Source organism: Pongo pygmaeus, chromosome 7, assembly GCF_028885625.2.
Source record: "Pongo pygmaeus isolate AG05252 chromosome 7, NHGRI_mPonPyg2-v2.0_pri, whole genome shotgun sequence".
Taxonomy (NCBI): Eukaryota; Metazoa; Chordata; class Mammalia; order Primates; family Hominidae; genus Pongo; species Pongo pygmaeus.
Genome location: NC_072380.2, coordinates 133,375,322 through 133,398,420, shown reverse-complemented (window position 1 = coordinate 133,398,420; position 23,099 = coordinate 133,375,322). Strand labels below are relative to the sequence as shown.

At 39.5% G+C, this 23,099-nt stretch overlaps 1 protein-coding gene and 1 pseudogene across 1 annotated transcript in view; both read left to right on the top strand.

Moving 5' to 3' along the window:
- Window positions 1-23,099, top strand: part of SNTB1 (syntrophin beta 1) — a 289,632-nt gene that overhangs the window by 156,486 nt on the left and 110,047 nt on the right. Inside the window, exon 4 of the mRNA XM_054497824.2 lies at window positions 18,658-18,865. Within this exon, the coding sequence (XP_054353799.1) occupies window positions 18,658-18,865 (208 nt within the window). The remainder of the gene's footprint in view (window positions 1-18,657; window positions 18,866-23,099) is intronic.
- On the top strand, window positions 14,232-15,815 carry LOC129042187 (condensin complex subunit 3-like; annotated as a pseudogene).

Genomic DNA, 23,099 nt, shown 5'->3' with positions numbered 1-23,099 from the left:
TCTTCTCTGCTGGGTGGCAGCTGCTGAGAGTTCCTGTTAACAGGTTCTTGGATACTAATAGCTTAATTTACTGCCTTCGACGGGTAACACATCTTTATTTATATAGAAGCCTGAGACACAATGCCTTTATCTGTATCCTCTCCTGTTTTCTCACCCTGTACCCTCACTAAGGAAAGATTTAGTGGAAATTACAACTGAATGGATGAGTGATATTTTGGTAATGGTGAAGTACTGTTATTATGTTGAAGCACTGCTAACTTCACATACTAACTAACTGCTTTAACAATTTATTGAGAATTGAATGATGATTCTCTGCACCTAAAATAGGTACAAATGATTCTCTCACATTAGGAATTTCTTGAGTTATTTGAAAATTTAAGAAAGTGTGTGCTTGCTCAAGATTGCTTGAGTATAATCTCAGTGATTACTGAAACAATATCTGTGTTGAGTTCTCTTCACATGGCTCCTGGCATGTCTGGCAAGTACTGAGCACTAAAAAATAATTGATAAGTCAATGAATGAAAAGGCATTTTTCTCACAATTTTGTAAATGGGTCAGGCAGATAAATATTATTTTACATGAAACTCTGACATAATGAGAGATTGTACTTGAAAGAGAGATTATTAGATGAAAAATCCAGGATTCAATCCAAGGGTGGGGCAATGAGGAGATAAAGTGGCCTATTTTTGGAGAGGTATAAGTCAAAATGCTTTCTAGAAATGTTAAGTAGGCAGCATGAGTGCTGCCAATTCCCATTTCCATGCCCACAGCAAACATCCATAAATGATTATGACACTTATCCTAGATGAGCCTGGAATGAGGCCTCAGATTCCTTTCAAGACATCATTTCAGGCAACCGCTACCATTTAATCAAAGTTGGCCTAGAAAATAAAACTTACATCTCATCCTAGGTTAGTGATTGCCCCAACTCCACTGAGAAAACTTGGTAACTTACAGTCTGGCTAGCTCTTCTGAAAGGGAGATACCGCCAAGATAATACTGATAAAATTGTACAATGGGGCCTAGAGAAGAGGACAAGAGGCATCAAGGATGTTGGGTCATCCAACTTCAATTATTGGAAAGATAATGATGGCATTAAAACAAAATAACCATAGGATAAACAGACTCTTGAAGAGTAGCTTGTACATGTATATACTGTAAGTCTGAGATTGTAACAAGACATCCAAATGGAAATGGAGATATTTAACCAAACTCACAATGTTTCTTTCCAACTCTGAATCATTTTCAGTTTTTTATCTTAGTAAATAGCACTGTCATTAATTTAGTTGTCTAAGCCCAAAACCTAGGCATCACCTTGACACTTCTCTCTTCCCTGCCACCTCACAGTTAATCTATCATAACATCCTGTCAGTTTTATTTTCTGTACCTTTTTCTAACTCATGTACTTTATGCCATCTCCACCACTAGATATTACATGGGACATACTAATGCTAAAAAATTATTCCGTGTTTATCTGAAACTCAGGTTTAACTGGGCATCAAACATTTTTATTTGCTAACTCTGGCAACCCTAGTTTAAAATAATCTAATTCAAAAGAAGCAAAAATAGGCCCTCAGACTCTAAATGCTATGATCTAGATTGGGCTGTGGGATAGATTATTTATCAATGTAAGTACTAAGATTATAAGACAAATGCACATTTATTTGCCCTGCATAGCACCTTGTCTATTTAGATGGCTTATTATTTTTTTAAATCAGCTGAGCAAGATAAAACCACAGAATATTTTGGGAGGTATAGATGATATGCATAGTGAGAAAACAAAATGTTTTCTTTAGTTTTGACATTAGCTGACTTTTCGTCTAAAACTAATAATGATATCATTTCCCCAGGAAAGGTCAAAGTGCTGAAATTCTCCACATATTTTGTAAATGTATATGTCACTGAAAAACTGAAATCTAGCCAACACAAGAGATATTGTCAGATTCCCTCAGAGCTTAGCAGAATACTATATCATGCATGACCTGTTTTTGAAATGGGATTTTGTGAAAAATAGCAGAACACTTCTTCTGGTTTCTTTGTCATTAACTGCTCACACTTGACACATTCCTTAAATGATCTCCTTAGCTCCCGTCATGGCAACCTGCTTCCTAAATCCACATTCTTAGCTGAGGATTGTAGTTTCAGGCAACAGAATCAACTCTAGTTAAGGATATTACGGTGTTCACGGATTTCCTCAAAATTTCAAAAAAAAACAGGCTATGGAAGCTCAACACTCACCACATTGTGAGTGCTGCTCTAGGGAAAATACCCCTGTTGTCACCTCCATAACAACTGTCTCACAACTCACACACTGCCTAAGCCCACACCAATGACACCTGAGATTGGCCGAGCTCTACCTAAAAGTGGGGTGCCTCCTCCTTCCTGCCTTCCAGATGATGGAGTCTATGCATGTCTACGCACATTTACTTCCTGATGTTGCCTCCTTCAGAATTGCCATTCAGTGTGAGTGGCTCTGTCCTTGAGCAACAAGGAAGGCTGGGAACTTGGATTCTGGCTTCTATCTTTGGGAAGCTCAACATGTAATTTGGAAAATTTTCCAAATACACAGGATGGGTATTCAAAAGATATTGAACAGCAACCAACATAAAATATGTTCCCTCCTTTCAAAACACCACATTTTATAACCATCCTGCTAGATGGAGCATAATGATTAAGACATGGGCTTTGGAGTCCAATGAACTTTGGTTCTAGTTGCAGTTTTACCTCTTACTAATGGGAAAAGGCAGGATGGGCTACCCCGCTAAGACACCATCTTCTTATCTGTGAAATAGACACATTAATACCATTCACCTCATAGGATGGTATGAGGATAAAATGAGAAAAGTGAACAAGTATGGTGGTGGAGTTTGCATCTTCACGGAACAAGTACTTTTCCTTATTACAAATGTGGTTACTACCAGTCTTTTTACCTATTTCTTTTACATCTTGTAGCTACAACCCATTTTAGGATTTTTTAAACAATCTAATTTTTGCTTTGATGTTATCTTTTTCACATAAGAATACTTCTTTCTACTGAAACATTTCATCAATGACATTATTGCAAAAGGTTTTACAAATATTCTTTTTTTAAGTTTTCTAATTTTTTCCTGATTACACTGAAAAAAATTAGAAACTACGGAAAAGCAGAAAGATGGAAATAAAAACACCCCAAAATGTCATGATCTAGAGTTAACCACTGTTATTTATTTGTCTGTTGAGAAGTATTTTTCATCAACCATAGGAATCACAGATTTGAGGAACTGAAAGCGACCATAATGATCATGTGGTTTGAATTCTCCTGGATTCCCCGAAGTTGCTGCAAGCCAGCAAGACTTCATCCTCCTGACTAGTTTCATCTGTGTTTTCTCCAGAGTCACTTGGAGGGGAAAGGTCACTTGAAACTTTTGTTGTCAGGTTGTGAGTTTTGTTTTATTTATTAATTTCGTAGTAGGAGGCTTCAAGTTTTATGTATTAGCCTCATGTTTCTAAACAGGGGAAGTAGAGGATGCTGGGAAATATCATTTGGCTCCATGGAACCCTTTGAGAGAGCAAGAGGGGAAGAAAATTACTCTTTTATTGTAAGTTTTGCCAAATGATCTCTGAGAAGCTGTGATATCATTCATACGCCGTGCCAAGCTGGATCGAAATGGCTCATCTTGGCAGACATCGAGAGTGAGCGTATAATTCCTTGGGGTTGGGATGGGCTGTTATCAGAAATAGTTCCATAGGCAGTATTTACATAACTGTGGTAGAGTGTGAGAATAAACACAGCTGTGGCATTGCCCTAAATATTTCTATTCAGCAGGGAATTAAAAGAGAATTTTATCGCTGAACTACAGATAAACACAATTCATCAAGCAGTGGTCAGTTCAACTGGGGAACAAAATAGGAGTTATAAAAGACTGGCCTGCTGAAAATAGCTCCAATCAGCCATCCTGACTTCATTGCTGCTTTACTCCCTCCCTCCCTCTTTTTCCCCGGTTCCAGAAGTGTAGGGCTCATCAGCCAGCAAGGAAGTTGTCTAGGTTTTCTTTACCCCAAGAAGGAAGTCGAGGGCACTGTCCTTTACTGAGTGGAGACCTACCCTGGGCCAGCATGCTTTATATATGTCCTTACTTCAGAATGGTTCCCCATTTTCTTTCTGGGCTATAAAACTGAATGTTGGTGGGAGTAAGATTTATTGCCAAGAAGACAACTTTTTTTTTTTTTTTTTTTTTTTCTGAGACAGAGTCTCGCTCTGTCTCCCAGGCTGGAGTGCAGTGGCGCCATCTGGGCTCACTGCAAGCTCCGCCTCCCGGGTTCACACCATTCTCCTGCCTCAGCCTCCCGAGTAGCTGGGACTACAGGCACCTGCCACAATGCCCGGCTAATTTTTTGTATTTTTAGTAGAGATAGGGTTTCACCGTGTTAGCCAGGATGGTGTCGATCTCCTGACCTCGTGATCCACCCACCTTGGCCTCCCAAAGTGCTGGGATTACAGGCATGAGCCACAGCACCCGGCCCTAAGAAGACAACTTTTTAACTCCAAAGTGAGCTAAAATGGACACATGATTCCACAGCTCTCAATGATCTAAATTCATCTTATGAATTTCTTTAAGCGCCCATATATTTTAAATAGTAGTGCAGTCCTGGTTCTGCAATACCCAGGAAGATAGTTACATGATGTATTTGTGTAAAATAGTTTTCTAGGATTGGCATAACAAAGTACCACAAACTGGGTAGCTTAAAACAGTAGAAATTTATCCTCTCTCAGCTTTGGAGACCAGAAGTCTGAAATCAAAATGTCAGCAGGGTTGGTTTCTTCTGGATGTTTTCAGGGAGAAACCATTTCATGCCTCTCTCCTAACTTCTCGTGGTTGCCTGCCCTCATTGGCATTCCCTGTCTTGCGGCTGCATCACTCCAATCTCTGCCTCCACCTTCACATCACCTTCTTTTCTGCACATCACCTGTCTTTTCTGTCTCTTATAATACAGCACTCTCATTGGATTTAGGACCCACCCTAATACACTGGGTGGAATAATGAGATAATGAGATAAGGATCTCATCTGAATCCTTCCCTTAATTACATCTGCAAAGATCCTATTTCCAAATAAAGTCACATCCTGAGGTTCCCCAGGAACATGAATTTTGGAGGGATAATATTCAATGCACTGCACAGGGTGAGTTAATTGGAGGCAGAGACCATGTACTCCAGTTGCCTCTACAGCACATAACACACGCCAGACACCTCATCAGTGTTCTAAAACACTTGCTAATTAGCTGTGACAGCATTGCATGTTTCTTACTCCGTTTTGTAACCCAAGAGATTTACTGGGATTTTCTGTTTCAATATGCATGCCTTGACTCTTTACTAATAGAATTTCTAAGAGAGACCTATAGGCATAGATAATAGGAAAACATTATGTTCACTAATATAGTTTTTTTCTCCCATTTACTAAGTCAACAGAAAGTCTTAAAATGTTAAAAACATAAGTGACAACTACTAACATCAGGTCACAAAGCACTTTCATAATTATTATCTCATTTGATACTCCAGTAACCCTGTGAATGTTATCACCTTCATTATCATCATCATCACCACTTTGATCATTACTACCACCATCTCAATTTTACATGGGATGAAGAAACTTGAGGCTCAGAGAAATGAAAAGACCTATTTGAGGTCAGTGTATGAGTCAGGACTTTTGGCTGTATTTTGAAAGTAAGCCCAATTTGAACTGGCTTGAGAAAAAAAAAAAAGGAACGTAGAAGAGCAAGTCCTTCCCTCTCAATGGCAAGATGGTCATCACAGATCCGTGATTGCATCCAACCCCCCAGTATTTACAATGAGGGGGGAAAAAAGTCTCCTTAACAATTATTCCTGGAATAGAATTTCTTTACTCTCTATCACTTTCTATTCTGGAATGTGCATTACACTGGATTCAGCAGAAAGTCTGGGCCTGGATCTCTTTGGTCCAAATTGTTTCATGCCTACAACCCTCAAGCCATCAAATCCCCCAGACCACATAGAATGAGACTGAGGATAAACCCTATTACCAGAAAAGCAGGGTATGGAAATGGCAGACAAACAACAGATATCCATAAGAAGCATAGTTTACAAATGACAGCTTGGGCTTGAGACAAGATGGTTTTAACCAATAGATCTATCCTATGGCCCGTCCTTCTCTTTTGTTTAAATGCATTGAATACATGATAAGTGCGCCTGGAACAAAATTTAGAAGATACAAAGTTATACAGTAAAAATCTCCCTTCCAATTTTGTCCTCCTGTCACTCAGTTTCCCTCCTAATTGAACTCATCTCTATAACCCCTCCAGGGATAGTTATAGTTTCCACATTTACAAGCATCATATGAGTTGTTTTTACATCAGTGATATATTATTCTCACTGTTCTGTCCGGCTCTTTTTTCGCTCCACTCTGTTAGGTATTTTTGGCTCTCTGACTTTAATGACTTCAACCACCCAGGCACAATGACATTTCCACACACCACTTAGTTTTCACTCTTGAGTTTTTTCTGTTTTCCTTTTTTCTCTCCTTCTCCCTACCCTCTTCTTACTGCATTTCCTCATTTTACCTCCTTCCATGTGTTCATTATGTAATTGTTGAAGTTGAAACTACCTTTTTAAAAAAAACACATAATACTAAACATTTGACCCTACAAAATGGTTCTTTTGAGGTACGTTATCAGCAAAAAACCTACTGAAAAAATGAAACCATTCTCATCTCTTTTCACCGCAGAGTCACTGATTAGCTCAGGCTATGAGAAAGCAAAGAGACTTCAACAGCTAATTGTAGCTCTAGTTACAGTCACAACTCTTACTAACTTGTGCCCCTTAACAGGAACCTCATATAGCTCTTTTTTGTTTTTAGAACAAAGAGGTAGATGGGTTAAAGGGTGACATGTTATCAGGTTTGCCCCAAATCTTTCAGTATCTTGCAAAAGACTCATGCATCTTTTCCTAAAGTTATTTTATTTTCCATTCCAGGATAGTAGAAAGAGCCTTTGTATAACCTTTTAGTTTTTCCTAGGGCTTGCATTTTTCTGCAAATCCCAGTACTCTGGAAGGGAGTTGGACTATAGCCCACCTGCCCTGGAGGACTCTCCATGCTTCATTGGACCAATACAGTTTTATTGTGCACAAATTTGGAAAGACTATTCATTGTAAACTAGGAAGACTGATCAAGATGAGCATGGCACTGTGACATCTCATGCATGTTATTTCATTTCATCTTTTCAATAATCTCAATAGACAAGTATATTGAGGCATTCTACAGATAAAGAAATCGAGGCTTAGGGAGTTTAAGTAACTTACCTAATGCTTCACAGCCAATAAGTCATAAAGCCAATCTGAATCCAATAAGTCATAAAGCCAGTCTGAAAGTCATAAAGCCAATGTGCATTCCAGCATGCATCTTTTCAAGTGGCGAGAATATGGGCTGCTGAAAGAACTACTGCACAGCCAGCCAGGAATGGAATTTCTTTACTCTCTATCACTTTCTCTTCTGGAACATGCATTACACTGGATCACGTTTTGATAAAATGAGGTCAAATAACAAATTAGGTCAAAATGCGTGTATTTGAAGTTCAGTTAATGCCAGGTAATGGAGATATATAGGTATAAAATCACCCCATGACCTTGTTGAGAATCGTGAGTTGTCCCCCAGGGATTTGAAGGACTTCAGGGATACCAAGTACCTATCATTTGCCTTAGATAGTAGAGCTCATTGATATTAAAAGAGGAAGTTTGTAGCCCTTTCTTCTCTCCCTTTGGGTTTTGTTGGGGGTGAGGGAAAAAAAGGGGGAAGGTAGGTTGCTGAATTCTTTTAATTACTCATTGCACAAATAATTGACACTCCTTCCGTGCCAAAGTTTTGTCAGATCAGCCCAACAATTCTTAACCAACCATCACATTTGGTGGTTTCATGCTGCTCTTGTGTGTTGTCAGTGAGAGGCTCATTCTCAACTCTCCTATTATCACTGACTCCTATCTTAAGTCTAACATGTGTCTCATCTTATAATCCAGAGCCAAAGCTTAGTTAAAAAGAACGATTTCCCTCTTTACTTGGATCTGTAAGATCTTCATAGGCTACTGGTTCACAGCTCCAAAAACTCTCCCTCTACATTTGCAAAGGCTTTTTGCAGGACTTTACTTCATCTGAAAGCTTCTCTATGGTGGTTTTAAGATATAGATATGTCTACAAATGCTTTGGTACTCTTCCTTGTATCCTAGTGGAGCCTAATTCTCATTTTCTTGAATGTGTATTGGACTTAGTGACTCACTTCTAACAAAAAGAATAAACCAGAACTCATGGTGTGTCTGCTGGTGGGAATGTAAACTAGTAAAACCACTATGGAAAACAGGATGGAGGTTCTTTAAAGAACTATAAGTAGAACTACCATTTGATCCAGCAATCCCATGACTGGGTATCTACCCAGAGGAAAGGAAGTCATTATATGAAAAAGACACTTGCACATTCATGTTTATAGCAACACAATTCACAACCGCAAAAATGTGGAAACAACGTAAATGCCCATCAACCAATGAGTGGATAAAAAAATGTGATATACATACACCACAGAATACTACTCAGCCATATAAAGGAACAAAATAATGGCATTTGCAGCAACCTAGATGAAGTTGGAAACTATTATTCTAAATGAAGTAACGCAGGAATGGAAAACCAAATATCATATGTTCTTACAAATGGGAACTAAGCTATGAGAATGCCAAGGCAGAAGAATGATATAATGGACTCTGGGGACTCAGGAGGAAGGGTGGGAGGGTGGTGAGGGATAAAAGACTGCACATTGGGCACAGTGTACACTTCTCGGGTGATGGGTACACCAAAATCTCAGAAATCACCACTAAAGAACTTACCCGTGTAACCAAAAACCACCTGTTCCCCCAAAACTATTGAAATTTAAAAATCAAAGAAACAATAACAACAAACATGGTGTGTGCCTTTGAAGACCAGGTCAGAAAAGGCATAGCAGTTCCTTTTTTTCTTTGGAGGAAACAAGCTGCTATGTCAGGAGAACACTCAAGCAGCCTTTAGAAAGGCTCATATGGCAAGAAACTGAGGCCTCCTGCCAATGGCCATAAGAGGGAGCCATCTTAGAAGTGGATCCTCAACCCCAGTCAAGCCTTCAGATGCCTGCAACCCCTGTCAGCATCCTGACTGCAAATTCCTGAGCCAGAACCACTCAGCTAAGCCATTCCCAAATTCATGACCTACAGATACTGTGAGATAACAGACGTTTGGAATTTTGTTTTGTTTTGTTTTCCTTTTTCAGTAAGGGTCTTGCTCTGTCACCCAGGCTGAAGTGCAGTAGTGCAATCATGGCTTTTACTGCAGACTTGACCTCCTGGCCCCAAGCAATCTTCCCACCTCAGCCTCCTGAGTAGCTGGGACTACAGGTATGCACCATCATGCCTTTCTAATTTTTAAATTTTTTGTGGAGTTGGGGCCTCCCTACTTGCCCAGGCTGGTCTCAAACTCCTGAGCTCAAGAAATCCTCCCACTTCAGCCTCCCAAAGTGCTGGGATCACAGGCATGAGTCACTATGGCTGGCCTGGAATTTTAAGCCAAATTTTAATTGGGAGGAATTTGTTAGTCAGTAGTCCATAACTAACATACTCTCCAGGAGCCATCTGTTGTATTGCCCTTCTGGGGACAACTACCAATAGGCGCAGCTCCTTAGGGGCTCCAGCTTAGCCTCAGAGAGGCCTGCAGTGGTCTTTAATCTATATAATTTGTGGAACATTTAAAGCATATGCCCAGGCTTCAATCTCTGGAGATTTTTACTCAGTAGGACTGGGATAGGGTCCAACCATTTATATTTAACTGAATGATTTTTTAAAAAGAAGGCTATTAAAGGATATCTGAAGAATACTTTTGGTTGAGAACCTTGCTGTTCTTTTTGGTGATAAAAAGCAACAGGCCTCTCTGCTCTGTGTCTTTTGTATTCTTTCTCTGAAAACTGACAGGGGAAGCTCAGTTCACCATTCCATGTCCCTCTCAGCCATTGGGAAGCCTGGCAAACAACTAAGCTCAGTCCTTTTATTAAAGGAACCTATGGCGCAGCCCTTCTCAAACTTGACTAGAGTCAGATTTTCCTGAAGGATGATTGCTGGACCTCACCCCCAGAGTTCCTAGTTAAGTAGGCCTGAGGGGGAAACCTATAATTTGCACGCAAATACTGCTGGTCTGTGGCCATGCCTTGAGAATCACCGCCAAAAAGTATGGGACCTGGTATTTCAACTTTGCCTCAGAAATTGTCCTAGATCCTCCCTACACTTCAGGTAACAACAAAAAATGAAAGCAAACAAAAATTCATCCATTTTTGCCTCAGGCAAAAGTAATCCATAGTGTTAGAAATTCGAATAGTGATTATATTGGAGGACAGGAACTGGAAAGAGCATACAGAAGGAATTTCTGGGATGACTGTAATATTCTATTCCTGATCTGAGTGATGGTGACACACACACATATATTCTCTTTGCAAAAATACAATTGAGGTGGACATCTACAATTTGTGCACTTTTCCGTCTGTATGTTATACTTTAAAAGTTTACTTAAAAATTAATAATAATGATAAGCGCTGTCAAAACCTGGAAGAAATGGGCCTCTGCATCACTAACCTGTACCTCTGTTTGCAAGTCTGCTTTATCCTAGGGCCATGCTGGCAACCCAACAAAGAAAATACTCCTTTTTCTTTCTTTCATTTTTGCTGGCATTACTTTTGTGTGTGTGATACCTGTGGAGTGGCTGTTTCCCAAGATGTCGTTTCTTTGAAAACAAATGCCAGCCTTCAAAACAAAATATTGTAAATGACGTATTTGCATGCTTTAAATTCCTAGAATAATAGATATTGATAGAATAACTTGAAAGCCAGTTGATAACCACCATTGTTGATTAAAAATAAAGTTTTAAAGAAAAGAAAGAAAAGCAAGCTGAGATTAATGCTTTTGAGAATCCTACGTTGTGTTCTGCTATGCAACTTTACTGAACAGTGAGAACTTTGGGAGACAATGAACTCACCCCAGATTTATTACCCATTTCTTTGAAAAAAACCTAAAAGTCATGAGGTTTTTTTTGATTGCCAATTGATTCTAATTATTAAATCTTTGGCTATGAATGAAGAAAGAGGAAAAAAAAATACTGGCTATTTGGCCTACCAACCAAAAAAAGTCCAGGACCAGATGGATTCACAGCCAAATTCTACCAGAGGTACAAGGAGGAGCTGGTACCATTCCTTCTGAAACTATTCCAATCAATAGAAAAAGAGGGAATCCTCCCTATCTCATTTTATGAGGCCAGCATCATCCTGATACCAAAGCCTGGCAGAGACAACAAAAAAAGAGAATTTTAGACCAATATCCCTGATGAACATCGATGCAAAAATCCTCAATAAAATACTGGCAAACCGAATCCAGCAGCACATCAAAAAGCTTATCCACCATGATCAAGTTGGCTTCATCCCTGGGATGCAAGGTTGGTTCAACATACGCAAATCAGTAAATGTAATCTAGCATATAAACAGAACCAAAGACAAAAACCACATGGTTATCTCAATAGATGCAGAAAAGGCCTTTGGCAAAATTCAACAGCCCTTCATGCTAAAAACTCTCAATAATTAGGTATTGATGGGACATATCTCAAAATAATAAGAGCTATTTATGAAAAACCCGCAGCCAATATCATACTGAATGGGCAAAAACTGGAAGCATTCCCTTTGAGAACTGGCACAAGACAGGGATGCCCTCTCTCACCACTCCTATTCAACATAGTGTTGGAAGTTCTGGCCAGGGCCTTCAGGCAGGAGAAGGAAATAAAGGGTATTCAATTAGGAAAAGAGGAAGTCAAATTGTCCTTGTTTGCAGATGACATGATTATATATTTAGAAAACCCCATCATCTCAGCCCAAAATCTCCTTAAGCTGGTAAGCAACTTCAGCAAAGTCTCAGGATACAAAATCAATGTGCAAAAATCACAAGCATTCTTCTACACCAATAACAGACAAACAGAGAGCCAAATCCTGAGTGAACTCCCATTCACAATTGCTTCAAAGAGAATAAAATACCTAGGAATCCAACTTACAAGGGATGTGAAGGACCTCTTCAAGGAGAACTACAAACCACTGCTCAACAAAATAAAAGAGGATACAAACAAATGGAAGAACATTCCATGCTCATGGATAGGAAGAATCAATATTGTGAAAATGGCCATACTGCCCAAGGTAATTTATAGATTCAATGCCATCCCCATCAAGCTACCAATGACTTTCTTCACAGAATTGAAAAAAACTACTTTAAAGTTCATATGGAACCAAAAAAGAGCCCACATTGCCAAGTCAATCCTAAGTCAAAAGAACAAAGCTGAAGGCATCACACTACCTGACTTCAAACTGTACTACAAGGCTACAGTAACCAAAACAGCATGGTACTGGTACCAAAACAGAGATATAGACCAATGGAACAGAACAGAGCTCTCAGAAATAATACCACACATCTACAACCATCTGATCTTTGACAAACCTGACAAAAACAAGAAATGGGGAAAGGATTCCCTATTTAATAAATGGTGCTGGGAAAACTGGCTAGCCACATTTAGAAAGCTGAAACTAGATCCCTTCCTTACACCTTATACAAAAATTAATTCAAGATGGATTAAAGACTTAAATCTTAGACCTAAAACCATAAAAACCCTAGAAGAAAACCTAGGTAATACCATTCAGGACATAGGCATGGGCAAGGACTTCATGTCTAAAACACCAAAAGCAATGGCAACAAAAGCCAAAACTGACAAATGGGATCTAATTAAATTAAAGAGCTTCTGCACAGCAAAAGAAACTACCATCAGAGTGAACAGGTAACCTACAGAATGGGAGAAAGTTTTTACAATCTACTCATCTGACAAAGGGCTAATATCCAGAGTCTACAAAGAACTTAAACAAATTTACAAGAAAAAAACAACCCCATCAAAAAGTGAGCAAAGGATATGAACAGACATTTCTCAAAAGAAGACATTTATGCAGCCAACAGACACATGAAAAAATGCTCATCATCGCTGGTCATCAGAGAAATGCAAATCAAAACCACAGAGATACCATCTCACACGAGTTAGAATGGCAATCATTAAAAAGTCAGGAAACAACAGGTGCTGGAGAGGATGTGGAGAAATAGGAACACTTTTACACTGTTGGTAGGACTGTAAACTAGTTCAACCATTGTGGAAGACAGTGTGGTGATTCCTCAAGGATGTAGAACTAGAAATCCATCCCATTACTGGGTATATACCCAAAGGATTATAAATCGTGCTGCTATAAAGACACATGGACACGTGTGTTTATTGCAGCACTATTCACAATAGCAAAGACTTGGAACCAACCCAAATGTCCATCAATGACAGACTGGATAAAGAAAATGTGGCACATATACACCATGGAATACTATGCAGCCATAAAAAAGATGAGTTCATGTCCTTTGTAGGGACATGGATGAAGTGGAAACCATCATTCTCAGCAAACTATCGCAAGGACAAAAAACCAAACACCGCATGTTCTCACTCATTGGTGGGAATTGAACGATAAGAACACTTGGACACAGGAAGGGGAACATCACACACTGGGACCTGTCATGGGGTGAGAGGATGGGGGAGGGGATAGCATTAGGAGATATACCTAATGTAAATGATGAGTTAATGGGTGTAGCACACCAATATGGCATATGTATACATATGTAACAAACCTGCATGTTGTGCACATGTACCCTAGAACTTAAAGTATAATAATAAAAAATAAATTAAAAAAATAAAATACTCATTCCTCTTTCTGTGGCATAGTCATGCCTTAACCCATCAAGATGTATGAAGTCTCCAGAGAGGCACTGAGATGGATAGTGGGAGAGTGGAGAATACTGTGTTTTTCAGCTTCTTCCACACTGAAGATGTAGGAAGGGGTAGATTTGTGGCAGCCTATCCACCAACCATGAAAATCCAACCTTTCTTATTGATAAAGGGGACGTCTGGTAACCCACAAAAAAAAAAAAAAGATGGTTATTTGACAGGAGATTCTTACTCTACCCACAACCCCAGTATCCCTGGTTCCTTTTCTTGTTGAAAGACTGCTCCACATTATTCTAGATGATAATAAGAGAACAGAATTTATCTCAGAGATTGGGGCACCCATTGTTACTGTTGGTGTTAATGATGACCCAGCTGATGCAAGAAAGGAAGGACTCAAGATGGCTGAAATAAAAGTTAAGCATATTGAAGCCAAAGAAGCTTTGGAAAATTACGTTATCTTACAGGATTTTAACTCGGCATCAAAATTAAAAGAAGAAATAAGAGCATTAGAAGATGTCAAAAAAACCTTTTGCAAGAGACAGAGCAACTTGAAATTAAAGAAGTCCATGTACAGAAGAATGATGCAGAAACATTACAGAATGTCTTATCTTATGCTGTGAACTGTTGAAGCAGATTCCATTTCAACAGGCATAAGTGCAGCCATGAATGGGATCATTGAATTTTTTATTCTTCCTAAAATAATAAATGTTTACCCTATAGTAAGAAATCTGGCTGTTTTATGCTCGGGAGCTGCAGACTACAGAATCAGAATTTTGCACATAACACTTTGTGTTATTATTGCAGGTTTTGCAAATTGATGATGTCACAATAAAAATAAGTGCTTTAAAGGGAATCTTTGACTAGCTGATAATGTTTGGGGTTGAACCACTTAAACCTAAAAAATCAAAGCCTTTTAATATGAAGGTGCAAAGATAAACAGTGATTAATGAGCAAGAGTCATAAAAAGTTGAAAAGGCCCTTACAGCGAAGAATGTTCTGAAACTCCTTTCTGATTTCTTAGGTAGTGAGGTATCTACACTTAGGACAGGAGCCACAGAAGGACTAGCCAAGCTGATGTTCTCTGGGCTTTTGGTCAGCAGCAGACTTTTTCCCATCTTATTTTGTTATGGTAGAATCCTGTGACTGAAGAGGATGTTTGACTTTGACATTGCCTAGGCATGTTCTCCCCCATGTTTGCTTATGCAAGCAGGACTAATCAGAATGCTTTGAAGAAGTTTCTCTTCCAAGCCTGCAAACACTGGCCAATGCTCCTGCATCTTCTCCTTTAGCTGAAATTGATATCAGAAATGTTGTTGAGTTACTTATAGATTTGACAAGAACAAGTAGATTAAATCCTCAGGCCAAGAATTCCTAAGATTATCAGGCCTTAACAGTACATGACAATTTGGCTATAAAAGTTTGCAGTGAGATCTTAAGAAGTCCACGCTCACCAGAAATTCGGGTCTCTATAAAAGCCTTGAGTTCTTTAGAACTCAATAGCCATCTTCAAAAAGATCTTCTGGTTCTATTGAATGGGATTCTGGAGCAAGTAAAGGAGAGGGCATGTCTGAAAGTTTTGGGGAAAGTCAAGATTCGGTTAGCAAAAAGGAAATAAAGAATTTGGTGACCAGCCTGAAGCAGCACAGGATGCCAGCTAGACTACAACTATTTTTCAAAATGAAGATGAAAAGAATAAGGAAGTACATATGACTCTTCTTAGGGATGTAAAAGCAACCCTGGCATCAAAATCTACTCAACAAAAGACTAACAGTGGACAGAGAAAAGTGATAGCTTCAGCTACGATGAAGAGAAGACATCAGATTGCTGAGGCTGACTCTGAAAGTGACCATGAAGTTCTAGAACCAGAATCAGAAATGAAGATGAAACTACCAAGACAAGCCAAAACAGCAGTGCTGGAAAAAAGTAAACTTAATCTTGCATAATTTCTCAATGAATATAGAAGTTAGGAAAGATGGTGGAGGTAGAGTTCTTTAAAATTATCTTCAGTTCTTTGCTTTAATAAAGTTACCCTTGTCAAAATTTTTAAGAAGGCCTTCAAAAGAAAATATTGTAAATGAAGTATTTGTATGTTTTAAATTCCTAGAATAATGAATATTGGCAGAATAACTTGAAAAGCCAGTTAATAACCATCATTGTCAATTAAAAATAAAGTTTTGAAGAAATGGAAGAAAAACAAGTTGAGCTCTCATTAATGCTCTTGAGAATGCTAGTTTGTATTCTGCTCTGCAACTTTACTGAAGACTGAGAACTTAGGCAGAGAATGGAAACTCTCACCTTACATTTATTACCCATTTTTTTTGAAAAGTGCCTAAGAGGCATGAGATTTTTTTTCTTCTGTGTGAGGACAGTTGTCACCTAAAGAATTCCCTGTTCCATCACATAAAATTTTTGTATCTTATTGGGGAGACTGGCTTTGCAAATTCCTTAAAAAGAATACTTCCTGGCCAACACGGTGAAACCCCATCTCTACTAAAAATACCAAAAAAATTAGCTGGGCATGGTGGCAGGCTCCTGTGGTCCCAGCTACTCGGGAGGCGGAGGCAGGAGAATGGCGTGAACCTGGGAGGCAGAGCTTGCAGTGAGCCAAGGTCACGCCACTGCACTCCAGCCTGGGCGACAGAGCGAGACTCCGTCTCAAAAAAATAAAAAAAAAAAGAATACTAATTATGGCTAAAGTTCCCCTAGTGGCATCCCACTTTCCAAATCATCTCTCTTCTACAACTTAACGCTTGTGGTAAAACGGTTTAGTCACTGTAAAAGGTTGGTTTCAAATGTTAACGAGGCCAAGTTGCATTGGGTCTTCTAACTCTCAGGCCATCTGCAAAATTGTTACTTTGAAACTCAGGAGCTAGATGGAACATTATTGGGCATAGTTGTTGATGATGAATACTACACTTCACATCACTGCAGAAGACAGTGAGTGCCCCCCATAGGACATTGTCCAATCTCAAGGAGAGGCATCGTGGTATAGCATTTAAATTCACAGGCTTTTGAACCTGTTTAACATGGGTTTGAATCCCAGCATCACCAACGATGTGGCCTTCGGTAAATTGCTTCTTCCTCTCTCTCTCTCCAAAGTTCAATTTTTTCTTCTGTTAAGGGGGGTTAATAATATCAGTCATAGGGCTATTAGAAGCATTATATGTAATAATATAAAATGATTTAAAAGTTTGCCTGGCACATAGTAGATTCTCAGTGAATAATATCATGATTATTAAGAGATGAAAGGAAGTTAATAAATGGATAATTCTATTCAGCTTTGAATTTCCGAATCCCTGTATCTTTCTAATGTAAACATGAATGAATAAATGATATTTATTGCATATATACATGAATGAATACTGGGTTTTTTTTTCTTTATGCAATTAAAAAGTATCTGTCTAAAATTTACAGATACGGAGAACAGGTTAGTTGTTGCCTAGGGATTTGGGATAGTGGTGGGGGTGGGGGACACATGACTAAAAAGGGGTAGTTGCAGGGGAGATTAAAGATCTCTGCTTTGTAGTGATGGAGTAGTTCTGCATTGTGATTGCAGTGGGGTTTATACAAATCTACACATGAAAAAAATGGCATAGAACTATACATTCACATTGTACCCATGTCAGCTTCCTAGTTTTGATACTGTACTATAGGAGGTAAAATATAACCATTGGGGGAAACTGGTAAAGGGCATCCCAGACTTCTTTGTACTATTTGTGCAACTCCATGCTAATCTATAATTACTTCAAAATAAAAAGTTAATGACATAAAGTATCTGTTGAGAATTTCCTTCTTTTACCACAATTACAGTATACAGATCTCTCACTCTGTTTCTCCAGTAATCCAATTACGGTTCTGGCATAAGGTTTGGTGTTGGACTTTTATTTTTATTTTATTTTATTTGAGACCGAGTCTTACTCTGTCACCCAGGCTGGAGTGCAATGGCTTGATCTCAGCTCACTTCAACCTCTGCCTCTCGGGTTCAAGCAATTCTCCAGTCTCAGCCTCCCAAGTAGCTGGGGTTACAGGCACCCACCATCATGCCCGGCTAATTTCTGTATTTTTGTAGAGATGGGGTTTCACCATGTTGGCCAGGCTGGTCTTGAACTCCTGACCTCAGATGATCTGCCCACCTCAGCCTTCCAAAGTGCTGGGATTACAGGCGTGAGCCAGCGTGGTGGGCCTGGACTTTAAATAGAATACTTTTAAGTGCATCTCTCTCCCCATTGTACCCCTTCCTAGGCCAATTCACGCCTTTACACCACGGGTCTGAGGATTAAGTGGAAGCTAAATGTGCTGCAGACAAAATTCCTAAAAGATGCAAAGTTTGGTCATCTTCGATTCTAATATATTCTCAATTGATTAACACTGAGCAGCAGGATTAAGCATGTGGCTAGATATATTTCAATCTATTTCCTGCCAGCAGCAGCAAGGATGTGAGTATATTATTAAAATCCTCTGTGAATTAAGAAGTAAGGCAAATTAGTATCAAATCACAGTTTGGAAGTCTCAATATGATACTACTAATCAGCAAATCAGCTGAATAACAAGAAAATCAGATAACCTTAATTTAGGTGATTTGGTGGTTGCACAGCTGTGTTCCCAGTATGTAGACCAGTACTTGGGCACCCAGTAAATATGCGTGGATGAATTAATGAGTGAATGAATGGACGGCAGGACCATTAAGGCATCCCGTGAGAAACTGACAAAGTCTAAAAGTAGGAGTAAAGAATTAATTCACCTTTGTGACCCAGATCTTGATGAAGCAGGACCTGCCAGGTTCTAACCTTTCTCTCTGTGCTCCTCTAGGCAGCTTGAAATCCACTCTCCAGATGCTAAGCACACGGTGATCCTAAGGAGCAAGGACTCAGCCACCGCCCAGGCATGGTTCAGTGCCATCCATTCCAACGTTAATGATCTTCTGACCCGAGTGATTGCTGAGGTCAGAGAGCAGCTGGGGAAAACAGGCATTGCTGGGAGCCGAGAAATTAGGCATCTTGGCTGGCTTGCAGAAAAGGTAAGGAAAATACCTTCCTCTGTAATAGTCATCCTCCCCGAGATTCCCCAGCGTTCATAACCACTAAAGTGATCTCATTCCATAGGCTGATTCTCTCATTCACAGTCTGTGTGGATTTCTCATTCCTCTCCAGCTAGCTACAGGCCTTTACATTACACAGGGGTTTTGTCTTAATCAACTTTGATTACGTGCACTTAGTCAAACGTGGCAAATTGCATGGGGTCCAGGTTGTTGGGTGGATGACTGAGTGAGTTGAGGAATAGTTTGATTTTAATATCTATGTATGAAGGGAAGGGAAAATAACTCAAACTCAGAACAGAGCTGTTGCTTTGGGAGGCAAGGAAGTCAAAATTACTGTTTAAAAAGGGTTTGTGTGGGTTTTGATGAGCCTGTTTGTTAATAACACAGACACTTTTGAGATGATTCAATTATACATTTACAAATAACAGCAAGAATTACTTGAGCAATTACTATATGCTGGCTCTTTTCTTATGTTACCTTATATTTTATTTATGCTCTTCAGCCAGCAACTCTTTAATGTCATCATTAAAGAGCACCTACTTTTATGAGGCACAGTGCTAAGCAGGAGTGGGGAAGGGAGTGAAAAGATAATAAAGACTTAGCCTCTGTCTCAGAGAGGACAGCTGCTGTGGAAAAGACTTTGAGTCATATTAACACAGTCCCTGATTTTTTTTTTCCCAACTTATGTGATATGTTAAAGATAGTAAAACTCACTTTGTGGCCATCTCTTGGGAGTTACTCTTTCTCTCTATTTCAAAGGATTGAGCCTTTGCCATTGTCCTTACACATGATTGCTGTCCCTTGAAGTTGACCTTGAGTGCTCAGGAACACTGGACTTTGGGAATAATCTGACCTCCCAGTGACTCACTTTCTAATAGACAGTAAATGGGAATAGTGAATGTCACAATAACACCTTTCCTGCCAAAGAACCCGGTCATCTGAGAGGGCCCAGTCAAATGGCACTCGAAATAATACTCGAACACACCATTTAGCTGTTTTCCACCATTGTTCTTTGTTTGCAGCAGATCATGCATGGGTCTTAGCCTAAAAATTTAACACCAAATGGGTTGTTGGGCTTGGTATTGTCCTATCTCTCAAAGATTTCAAAGAATGAAAGGGACAATGCTGGTGGTAGGAGCATCCAAATTCATAATAAACACAAACCACCGGTAGCCTTTCATGAGTTTATGTGTTAGGGTTCCTGAAGAAAACAAGACCATAAATCTGGATGGCTGATATAATTTTGAAAGTCACATCTCTATCACTCCCCACTTTCTACTCTCTCCAAATGCATGTGTTTTTATTAGGAAAAGGCCTGATAGTCAAGGATCTTTCAATTACAAGTGGCAGAAAACTCAACTCAATTTAGCTTGAGCAAAATGAGCATGCCCGGGTTCTGATAACTGCAATGTCCAAAGATAAGCTTCAGGCATGGTGGGATCCAGGGACTTAAATAATGTATTAGGTCTAAGTCTCCATCTCTTTCTTTCCCTGTCCTTTCATTAGTTTATTACCAGGCTTCCTCTCTAGTTGGCCTGACGGTTCCAGGCTTATGTTTTCTTTGCTCCTGGTTGTCTCAGTGAAGAAAGGCCTCTTTGCCCCAATTGTTTCAATGCAAGTCCTGAGATTATAAGTCTAATTGGGTTGACTTGGATAATTTGTTCAGTCTTAGTGCTGAAATCAGCCTCACCTAAGTCATTTTCAGTGAAGATGAGGAGGGGTGGTTCTCTAATGGAAAAAATCAGGTGCTGTGCAAGAAAAAGAATGAATGGATACAAGGGAAGCAAAAGCAAACATTTACTGTAGAACAAGAGAAGGAGCTGATTGTGATGAAAAATGCTCTCACTTGGTTAAGGTTCTGAGTGGACTTGGAGGTATAGCACATATTTCAGGATCCTGGCAGGAGATGGATGAGAAGGTCGAAAGGGATCATTGGAAAGGATTTAATGCAGGAATAATTTATAAGGTATAGCCGAGGTTTGGCAAACCAATAAGAGATAGAGAAGAACTCCAGGGCCAACAGTAGTAAGAGGCCACTACCATCCCTTGACCAGAAAGGGCAAGGAGAAGCAGCAGTTACCTGAGACTAGGGAGGCTTGTAGCTGTAGAAAAGTGCCACCCACTACCAGCTGTGGTCTTTGGAAGAGAAATGCAGCCCCTGCCAACCCCTGCCCACTGACCCCCTGCTAGTGTCTTCTATGGGCTGAAGCTGGCTGGAAGCCAGAGGCAAGAAACCCCATGGATGTACTCTTAAGGTGAGTCTTCCAGGGTACAGAGAAGGATGGGAAAGGTAGAGACTGGATCTGAAGGGGCAAAGGGAGGCTGGCCAACACATGCAACCCTGCATCTACCAAGCTGATGGTCTTAATTCTTGAAGGTACTTTTCTCTCATCTCTTCAATCACAAGATATGTTTAAAATCATTACCATTATTCATGAAATTAAAAAATCTTCCAAAAGTTACTCTTTCTCACCTATAATTTGTCTCATGCCTTTTGCTTATCCCAAATTATTAGCAGACATATTATTAGACATTCTCATGGAACAGCAATAAATGTGCATATAAAGCTCTTCCTGTTTTTAGCATATGATTGTTCTTATGATGTAATTTCAGATTATCGTTCCAGAGGTCTCCTTAAGGGTATTATGCAGAGAATCTGTAAGAGCAATAATGATCATGGATAATTATGAGAAGCAAGAATGTCTTTTATTGCCTTCATTTTCACATTTCTCAGAAGATTACCATAGATCAAGTTTAAGGGAACAAATCCAAACTATATTTTTTTGAATAAATATTTAATACTGAATCCTGGTGTGCAGATATATGAATGGTTTTTAGCAAAATGTTATAATGAATGGCAAATCCTTAATACGATGCCTTTCTTATATTATCACAAATATCATGAATTCGCTTGGTATTTGTAAAGACATCAAATGTGATCCTATATATATCTAGCTGTAATTTATCTTAAATTGATGTTCTTTGTCTTTTCCTATATTGTTATATTTTGATTTTGTAAATTTATCACAGTCACTCTGTGACAAGGTTGTACAGATTATATTTAATTTAATTTCAAATTTTTAGAAGCGGCATTTATATGAACTCAAAAAATATGAAACAACAACTTCCTTTTTAAAATTCCATTTAGTGCAAATCCTAAAACCTCCTCAACACTACACAGGAGGAAAATTTAATATTAACATTATTTTTCTTCATGAGATAGTCAGGAGACTTGAAGAATGGCTTTTGAGAAATGACAGGGATTTGAGTGAATGGAGAAATTTCCCTGCACTCCAAGAGAGGAGAAAGAAGGAAAGCCTGTGTTAGTACAGCTTTTTGGGGGAGTGGGGGGAAGACCAGAGACTGATCTAAAGTGAAGCGAGAGTTCATCCTGGAGAAAAGTGACAAGCAGACCTGACACCTTGACTAGAACTTGATTATGGAAGATTTTTTTTAAATAGACGGGGTCTCACTATGTTGCCCAGGCTGGAACTCCTGGACTCAAGCAATCCTCCTGCCTCAGCTTCCCAAGTAACTGGGACTACAGGTGTGTGCCACTGCACCTGGCTATCAATTATGGAAGATCTGCTTCCCTCTGTGAGCACTGTCGCCTGTAGATGGGTCATTCACATCAATGTAAAGCGTTTCCCATGACCATATTAGCCTCAAATCTTTTTTTTTTTTCTTTGAGATGGAGTCTCGCTCTGTCTCCCAGGCTGGAGTGCAGTGGCGCGATGTTGGCTCACTGCAGCCTCTGCCTCCGGATTCAAGCAATTCTCCTACCTCAGCCTCCCGAGTAGCTGAAATTACAGGCGCATGCCACCACACCCAGCTAATTTTTGTAGTTTTAGTAGAGATGGGGTTTTGCTCTGTTGGCCAGGCTGGTCTCGAACTCCTGACCCCAGGTGATCTGGCCACGTCAGCCTCCCAAAGTCCTGGGATTACAGGCGTGAGCCACCACGCCCAGCCAACCTCAAATCTTTTAACTCCTTGCAAGCCCCTATTTGGCCCAAGATGACCCATAAATACTAACTCCTGTGAATTGTAAAACGCGTCATGCCCCAAACACATTTTTCCCAATCTTTGTTTCTTAGTTCATCTAATCCTTTTACAGTTATCATTACGTTTCAGATAAGAGAAAAACAAGCTAAGTTCTGGCTCTCTTGCTACTTAGAAAAACAATAATAAACAGGGACACAGCAGAATTGTTGAG